Genomic DNA, 9,259 nt, shown 5'->3' with positions numbered 1-9,259 from the left:
AATCGCTTGAACCCGGGAGGCAGAGGTTGCAGTGAGCCAAGATTGCACCACTGCACTCCAGCCTGGAGACAGAGCAGACTCCATCTCAAATAATAAATAAATAAATAAATAATGCTTCCCTCATGGATTAATCTAACATTTGTGAATCCAAAAGTATGTGAGACAGGTCTCAATAAATTTAGAAAGTTTACTTTGCAAGGTTAAGGAGACACCAGTGACAGCTTCAGGAGGTCCTGGCAACATGTGCCCAAGGTGGATGGGTACAGCTTGCTTTTATTCATTTTAGGGAGACAGAATACATTGATTAATACATGTAAGATTTATACTGCTTCAATCTGGAAGGGTGGGACAACTCAGAGGGTGGGGGGCTTCCAGGTCATAGGCAGATTTAAAATTTTTCTGATTAGTCATTGGTTGAAAGAGTTATTATTCCAGAAGGGAATTTCTGGGTTAGATAGGGAGGTTGTGGAGACCGAGGTTTTATCATGCAGATGAAGCCTCCAGGTAGCAGGCTTCAGAGAAAATAGATTGTAAATGTTTCTTATGAGACTTAGGGTCTGTGTTGATGTTAATGCTGGTTGGCTTTTCCTGAGTTCCAAAAGGAAGGAGGGTATACAGAGGCATGTCCAACCTCTCCTTCCCATCATGGCCTGAACTAGTTTTTCAGGTTAACTTTGTAATACCCTTGACCTAGAGGAGAGGTCCATTCAGATGATTGGGGGATCTTAGAATTTTACTTTTGGTTTACACATTTGATGAGAAAAACACATAAAGCATTTAAGCACCTAATAAATGTTCATTAAACGTTAGCTGCTGTAATTATTTTCAGTGGCATCATCATCACAACTTTCATACTCAGCCTTTTAAACAACTGCATATCTTTTTATGGTACGGATGAATCAGTATAGATTTAAATGGCCCTTGGTTAATGGACACAAAATTGTGTCTAATGCTTATTCTTATAAAAAATAACTCAGAGAACATCCTTTTACAAATACCTTTCATCATTTGTGCAAGGATTTCTTAAAACAGACTTCTAGAAATGGACTTGCTGGGTCAGAGTATTTGTGCCTTTCCAATTTTTCTAATTGATGGTTAATTGACCTCTAATGAAGTTGGGCCTAGTCATAGTCCCACACCCTAAGAGAATGCTCCTTCCTTGGCCACACTATCTGACATTTAATAGCAGCACAAACTCTTCACTTTTGTTTGGGGACTGTTACTGCTTGCTGGTCTCACACATAGCCCTGAATCTTACAGGTAAGGAACTGGTGCTACGCTGTTCTCCTCTGTTCTCCTGACCCCTGGGAATTCTGGGAAAGTGGTTCACTGTAAAAGTGCTGACAATGGGTGTTTCCAGTGTTCCTGTGACAGAGAGCCTGGACTTCAGCTGCTGAAGAAGAACTCGGACCTAACCCTCCAGAGCGGGACCTTTACTTTGGCACAGAGTTGGTCCTTAGCTAAATAAAAATTGAAAAGGGGAGATTTTAAATGTTCATCTAATTGAGACTTTATGTAATAGATCTTTTTATTTTATTGTGGCAACAAGAGGAGAGATTGCATTCTTAGGTTTTTATTGTTGGAACTTAATAATATTGGCTATTCTACTGCTTTTGTGGAATTGTTTGGTCTATGCTGGTACATGGTACTTGCTATGAAACACTGTCTGGTGAACTGGATAGGCAAGTAGCTAAAGAAAACGTCATAAGAAACAGAAATAGGGCCGGGCGCGGTGGCTCAAGCCTGTAATCCCAGCACTTTGGGAGGCCCAGGCAGGTGGATCACCTGAGATCAGGAACTCGAGATCAGCCTGGTCAGCGTGGTGAAACTCCATCTTTACTAAAAATACAAAAATTAATTGGGCATGGTGGCGGGCACCTGTACTCCCAGCTCCTAGGGAAACTGAGGCTGGCAGGCACCTGTAATCCCAGCTACTCGGGAAGCTGAGACAGGATAATCGCTTGAACCTGGGAGGCAGAGGTTGCAGTGAGCCAAGATTGCGCCATTGCACTCCAGCCTGGGCAAAAGAGTGAGACTCCTTCTCAAACAAACAAACAAAAATAAATAAAGAAAGAAATTTTTCCTAGCATGTTTCTACCTGCTCCATTCTGGATGACTTGCTCTTCAGGCTTATCTCACAGCTGTTATCATAATATCTCTCTTTACTACACCATCTTGGGATTTCCATTGCCTCTCTCTTTTGTTAGATCCCCTGCTTCATGGATCTCAAGGCGGTTCGTTCCTCACTCACTCCTTCCTCTTGATGATGCATATCCTCCAAAACCTCCTATAATGTGGTTACCTTAGAAATAAACTTCTTGAGACACTGCGTGTCTGAAAACATCTATTTTACCCATATACTTAACTGATATTTTACTAGATAGAGATATAAAGAGATAGGCTGAAATAATTTCTCTCAGATTTTTAAAGGCATTGCTTTTTTTTTTTTGGACAGAGTCTCGCCTCTCTTTGTCCCCCAGGCTGGAGTGGGGCGGCGGGATCTCGGCTCACTGCAACCTCCACCTCCCGGGTTCAAGCGATTCTCCTGCCTTGGCCTTGAGTAGCTGGGATTACAGGCACCCGCCACCACGCCCCGCTAATTTTTTTGTTTTTAGTAGAGACGAGGTTTCACCATGTTGGCCAAGCTGGTTTTGAGAGAGGAGACCACTCCTCATATTGTCTTATTCTTAATTTCTTGTTTGCTGAAAAAGTGGAGGTTGAAAGAATGGGCAGAAGTGAAAATCACAGTCAGATAACCGGGCGCCACATTTCGGGCCTGGTTGTTAAAATTCAACCCCTGATCTTACCACTTGTGCTATCTATAAACTCCAGACATTGTATAAAAAAGCATTATGAAACTCCCTTTTCTGCTCTGTTTCATTCTGATTACTGGTGCATGCAGCCCCCAGTCACGTACCCCTCGCTTGCTCAATCAATCATGACCCCCCTCACACGGCCCCTTAAGAGGGACAGGAATTACTTATTCGGGGAGCTCCGTTTCTAGGAGGTGAGTCTGCCGATGCTCTCACCTGAACAAAGCTCTTACCTTCCACGATCAGGTGTCTGAGGGATTTTGTCTAGGACTCCTCCTGCTACAGTTTCAAACTCCTGACCTCAAGTGATCCGCCTCCCTTGGCTTTGCAAAGTGCTGGGATTACAGGCATGAGCCACCGCACCAGACCCTTGCTGTTTACTGTTTTCCATAGTTGTTTCTGAGAAAGAAAAAAGTAACCCTCTTCTGTTGTCAGCTAGAGCTGGTCTGACAAACACCTAGGCCATGATGTTCTCCAGTTAAAACTAAAAATTTCACAACACCAATATCAGACAAAGTTACCCTCTCACCAAGATGAAAGAAAGACTATTTCACAATCATATTTGATCACAAACAGAACACTGTCCAAACCATAATATCATAATATGATCAAATATCCCCTTTTCCCAGCTACTACTAATAGTCACTGTTAATTATTTTATTTTTTATTTTTTTATTTTTTTGAGACAGAGTCTTGCTCTGTGGCCAGGCTGGAGTGCAGTGGCGCAATCTCGGCTCACTGCAACCTCTGCCTCCTAGATTCAAGCGATTCTCCTGCCTCAACCTCCTGAGTAGCTGGGACTACAGGCACATGCCACCACACCCAGCTAATTTTTGTATTTTTAGTAGAGAAGGAGTTTCACCATATTGGTCAGGCTGGTCTTGAACTCCTGACCTTGTGATCCGCCCGCCTCGGCCTCTCAAAGTGTTGGGATTACAGGCATGAGCCACTGCCGGCTGGTCTTTTTTTTTTTTTTTTTAGACAGAGTCTCTATCACCCAGGCTGGAGTGCAGGGGCATCATCTCAGCTCACTGCAACCTCCGCCTCCTGGGTTCAAGCGATTCTCCTCCCTCAGCCTCCCAAGTAGCTGGGATTACAGGCATGCCCAACCATGCTCGGCTAACTTTTGTATTGACTGTTGATTCTTTTTTTTTTTTTTTGAGACAGCGTCTCGCTCTGTTGCCCAGGCTAGAGTGCAGTGGCACGATCTCGGCTCACTGCAAGCTCCGCCTCCCGGGTTCACACCATTCTCCTACCTCAGCCTCCCGAGTAGCTGGGACTGCAGACGCCTGCCACCATGCCCGGCTAATTTTTTGTATTTTTAGTAGAGACGAGGTTTCACCATTCACAGGATGGTCTCGATCTCCTGACCTCGTGATCTGCCCACCTCGACCTCCCAAAGTGCTGGGATTACAGGCGTGAGCCACCGTGCCTGTCCAGACTGTTGATTCTTTACCAATTATGTGTTTAGTCCTGCAACCATTCCTCCCACTTTCTAGATAAAAATATCAAGATTCCCAAAGGAAGAATTGTCCCACAATTTCCCCATAGTGTTTGCTGTCTCCTCTGTTGCAATGAGCCAGTATACTCAGGTTTGACTACAAGTTTGTTCCTGATGGTTATAGACTGGAGCACATCAACACTGTAGTGTAATGCCATTCTGATTCTTTGTTGTTTGCCTTAAACTGGTCTCCATCTCCCCTCCCAAAAGCTTATAGAATCTTCTACCTGTTCCTACTATTTTGAAATTTCATGATCTATTTTCATCCGCCATGCTGGGTACTCAGTGTGCTCTTTCAATATAGGAATTTATATTTTGGAGGTATCATCCCAAAGATGTTTATGCATATAAAATTAAAGGTATATATTTATTTCCTGCAGCTACCATCACCCTTTTGATAGACTTTTGCTGCATAATAAACCCTTCCAAGCTTATTGACTTAGAATAACAATAATTTATTATTTTTAGTGATTCTGTGAGTTGGCTTGGACATTCTTCTGGTCCAAGCTGATTCATTTGGGGCTGGATGGTCTAGGATGGCCTCACTCACACATCTGGGGTATGGCTGGATAGGTTGGAACAAGTGGGATGCATGGATCTTTTTCTTCATGTGATCTCTCCAGCAGGCTTGCTTAGGGGCGGTCTTCAGATCATGGTCTCAGGATTTCAAATGAAGCAAAAAGCAGGCAATCCCCCCATGTGCAAGCCTCTCTTCTGCCAGGTTTGCGAAGGCACCAACATTTACCCAAAGCAAATCACATAGCCAATCCCAGATTCAACAGGGGAGAAATAGACTCTCTTGATGAGAGAAGCTGCAAATTATAACCACCATTTTCTTCAGTCTATCACAGTGTACCATACTGGACTATCAGTAGCTTCCTCCTCTTTCTTTCTCTCTTTCTTTCTCTTTCTCTTTCTCTTTCTCTCTTTCTCTCTTTCTCTCTCTCTCTCTCTCTCTCCTTCCTCCTTCCCTCCTTCCCTCCCTTCCTTCCTTTCTCTTTCTTTCTCTCTTTCTTTTTCTTTTTGTTTCTTTTTTTTTGAGACGGAGTCTCGCTCTGTTGCCCAGCCTGGAGTGCAATGGCGCCATCTCGGCTCATTGCAACCTCTGCCTCCCGGGTTCACACCATTCTCCTGCCTCAGGCTCCTGAGTAGCTGGGACTACAGGTGTCCACCACCACGCCTGGCTAATTTTTTGTATTTTTAGTAGAGACGGGGTTTCACCATGTTAGCCAGGATGATCTCAATCTCTTGACTTCATGATCCGCCCGCCTCAGCCTCCCAAAGTGCTGGGATTACAGGCGTGCGCCACTGTGCTGGCCATGACACAAGTTTAAAAGAATAATTTTTCTTTTTCTCTTCTTTTCTTTTTTTTTTTTTTTTGAGACAGAGTCTCTTTCTTTCTCCAGGCTGGAGTGCAGTGGTGTGATCTCGGCTCACTGCAACCTCCGCCTCCCGGATTCCAGCGATTCTCCTGCCTCAGTCCTCTGAGTAACTAGGATTACAGGTGCCTGCCACCACGGCCGGCTAATTTGTGTATTTTTAGTAGAGAAGGGGTTTCACCAAGTTGGCCAGGATGGTCTCGATCTCTTGACCTCATGATTCGCCTGCCTCGGCCTCCCAAAGTGCTGAGATTACAGGCGTGAGTCACCTTGCCCGGCTAAAAGAATATTTTATTTTATTTTATTTTATTATTTTATTTTATTTTTTGAGACGGAGTTTTGCTCTTTTGCCCAGGTTGCAGTGCAGTGGTGTGATCTCTGCTCACTGTAACCTCTGCCTTCTGGTTTCAAGCAATTCTCCTGCCTCAGCATCCTGGGTAGCTGGGTTTACAGGCACCAGCCACCACACCTGGGTAATTTTTGTATTTTTACTAGAGATGGGATTTCACCATGTTGGCCAGGCTGGTCTCCAACTCCTGACCTCGTGATTGACCCACCTTGGTCGCCCAAAGTGCTGGGATTACAGGCGTGAGCCACCTCACCTGGCCTAAAAGAATAATTTTAAAAATTCTTTTTTTGGTCAGGTGTGGTGGCTCACGCCTGTAATCCCAGGACTTTGGGAGGCCAAAGTGGGTGAATCACCTGAGGTCAGGAGTGTGAGACCAGCCTGGCCAATATGGTAAAACCCCATCTCTACTAAAAATACAAAAAATTAGCCGGGGGTGGTGGTGTGAGCATGTGCTCCCAACTACTTGGGAGACTGAGGTGGGAGAATCACTTAACCCGGAAGGAGAAGGTTGTAGGAAGCCAAGATTGTGCTACTGCACTGCAGACTGGGCAACAGAGAGAGATTCTGTCAAGAAAAAAGAAAAAAACCCCAAAAAACAGCAAGCAAGGACCTCATGGCTGGCAAGATCCAAACCAGTAAAGGGGCAGCTCCTCAGAGATAGGCATGTGCATTCGAGAAAAAAAGTATCCTTAACATGACTTCATATGATAATCAGCTCGTTAAAACTCATGTGTGTACTAAAAATTATGGGATGGAGGCAGCAAGCAAGCACACAAGGGCCAAAGCAAGCCACCCACCTATCAATCTAAAGGCAAACACTGGCTAAAGATGAGACATCCTTGTGAAGAGAAGAAAAATAAACACATATAAAAAGACCCAAAGTACACCAAACTAATACTGATCTCATCTCCCAGAGGTCAGCCCACTCTCCCCACTCTGAGAGTGTTACTGTGCTTAATAAACTTTTGCTTTGCTTTGCTGCTTTGTGTGTGCCATGTACAATTCTTTGTTTGGGACACCAAGAGCCTGGAACTGCACAGCACCATCTGGTAAGAATTAGGATTTTTTTTTCCGAAGGGTTACCTTTGGAAAGACTTGCTTCACTACTGTTATCAACCAACAGCCTAATACTTTCCCTCCCTTTTGTGGTTTTGACCAAGCAAGCAAGCAGCATTTCCTCCTGATAAGAGACCACCAACCTAGGAGTGATTCTGGCCAGACTACAGAGGATGTGCATTGAGGGGTTTCATGTCCTCTGCTTCAACTTTTGACGTCAGAGGGCCGCAAACTCCACTCTCAGATAGCTAATGTCACCATTTTATGAACATGGGCCCCACGGAGAGGCACGAAGCTGAATTGCACATCTGCACATGTTTCCTCTTATAAATATTCATATTGGAATGTTATTAGGTATTGCTCCCGTGAAAGATACATTTGCAGAATGTACTCAAATTAGAAGCGTTATATAAACACTATAATGTAGCAATGGCGCATCCAGTTCTCTACACTATAGAAATATCTGCAGTGTAGACATTTCCACAATGACCAAAGATACGTGTACAAGAATAGTGACTGCAGCATTCTTTGTAATCCTAAAACCATGAAACCAACCTCATCTCAAATACTTTTTTTTTTTTGAGGTGGAGTCACACTCTGTTGCCCAGGCTGGAGTGTAGTGATCTCAACTCACTGCAGCCTCCACCTCCCAGGTTCAAATGATTCTCCTGCCTCAGCCTCCCCAGTAGCTGGGATTACAGGCACATGCCACCATGCCTGGCTAACAAAAACATTTTGAAAAGGGTTAAATAAATCATGCACAAACTGAGGAAAAAATACTGTTTTCAAAAAATGATGGAGAGGATCACTAACATGATGAGTGATTCCACTGGTCACATTATTGATAGAGCAATCAGTAAATCCAGGCATATCCTGGAGATACTACTGGACTCCTATTACTAAAATATGAGAAAAATGGAGGCACATAAATTACTCGTTTAAGCGTAGAACGGACTGAATTAGAATTTTATCACACCAGAAGTGGGTTCCTAGTTCTCTGTTTCAGGATTCCTCAGTTACACTGGTGGAAACCCAGCATTTCGGGAGATACCCGGTTAAGAATCTGGTCGGGTAGCCGGGCGTGGTGGCTCACGCCTGTAATCCCAGCACCTTGGGAGGCCGAGGCGGGCGGATCGCTAGGTCAGGAGATCGAGACCACGGTGAAACCCCGTCTCTACTAAAAACACAAAAAATTAGCAGGGCGCGCTTGGGCGACAGAGCGAGACTCCGTCTCAAAAAAAAAAAAAAAAAAAAAAATCTGGTCGGGGAGGTGGGCCGGCCCTTGACATGGATCAGTCATAAATCAGTGGCTTGGTACTCCGGGAAGATAAAATCTTCCCCACTTATGTAGTGATTGACAATGCGTGCATGCTTTAAAAGTTCCAACTAAGCGTCCCTGGGTGGGCTCGAACCACCAACCTTTCGGTTAACAGCCGAACGCGCTAACCGATTGCGCTACAGAGACAAGCACTACTCACTCTACTGGGCAATAGAGGAAGGGCGCACTCACTAAATTTCCTCCCTCCCTTCTATTCTCAGGGCCCGCCTGGCAGGACTACTGAGCAAGGCCTTGGAAAACCAGAGAGATTAGAGCGGTGAGTCGCCGTGGTCAACGTCGGACACCTGCGTGTTAGGAGATTCTGGAGCCAGACGGAGAGCCGAATGGCCTTCGCCGGCCCTGTCCCTCTCCTTCTTCAGAAGCTCCCAGAAACTCCCCAGTCGGCGACCCAGCCCGAGCCTCCTCGGGTACCAAATGAAACTGAACGCCCAGTGGGCTCCCGGGATGGTTCTTCCCGTTCTTTTCGCCGCCTTCATCCGGTGAGGGAGCCTGTGCCCACCCTGCCCAGTCGCTTTCGAGGCCGCTGTGGCGCTTCCGCTGCCATCTTCGGATCCTGTGTTCCGCACGGGGGCTCCACCAGGGCAGGGATGGTGGCGAGGGTCGCTCGTGGGTCCCCTTGCGAGGAGCAGGGTCTGGCACTAGGCGTCTGGGAACCCTGAAATCCTTGGAGGAGTAGCATCATCATGACCCTCTGTGTTCCTTTTGGCAAAGGACTTGCTTCCATTGTTTGTTTGTTCAATTGTCTGTTAAATAAATAAATAAACCCTTTTTCATATATCTTTAAAATTACATTGGTTCTATTATTTTATGATTACAAATAAT

At 45.2% G+C, this 9,259-nt stretch overlaps 1 protein-coding gene and 1 non-coding gene across 2 annotated transcripts in view; one reads left to right on the top strand and one right to left on the bottom strand.

The window, feature by feature from the left end:
* Nucleotides 1-8,489: 8,489 nt before the first annotated feature.
* TRNAN-GUU lies at nucleotides 8,490-8,563 on the bottom strand. The gene has a single exon. It is a non-coding gene; the product is annotated as a tRNA-Asn (tRNA).
* Nucleotides 8,564-8,760: 197 nt separating this feature from the next.
* The window catches only part of LOC105549806, a 23,353-nt gene continuing 22,854 nt past the window's right edge, over nucleotides 8,761-9,259 (top strand). The window contains exon 1 of the mRNA XM_011994452.1: nucleotides 8,761-9,067. Within this exon, the coding sequence (XP_011849842.1) occupies nucleotides 8,761-9,067 (307 nt within the window). The remainder of the gene's footprint in view (nucleotides 9,068-9,259) is intronic.

This window comes from Mandrillus leucophaeus, unplaced genomic scaffold, assembly GCF_000951045.1.
Source record: "Mandrillus leucophaeus isolate KB7577 unplaced genomic scaffold, Mleu.le_1.0 Scaffold457, whole genome shotgun sequence".
NCBI lineage: Eukaryota > Metazoa > Chordata > Mammalia > Primates > Cercopithecidae > Mandrillus > Mandrillus leucophaeus.
The sequence above is the reverse complement of the archived record's forward strand: the minus strand, read 5'-3'. Positions and strand labels throughout refer to the sequence as shown.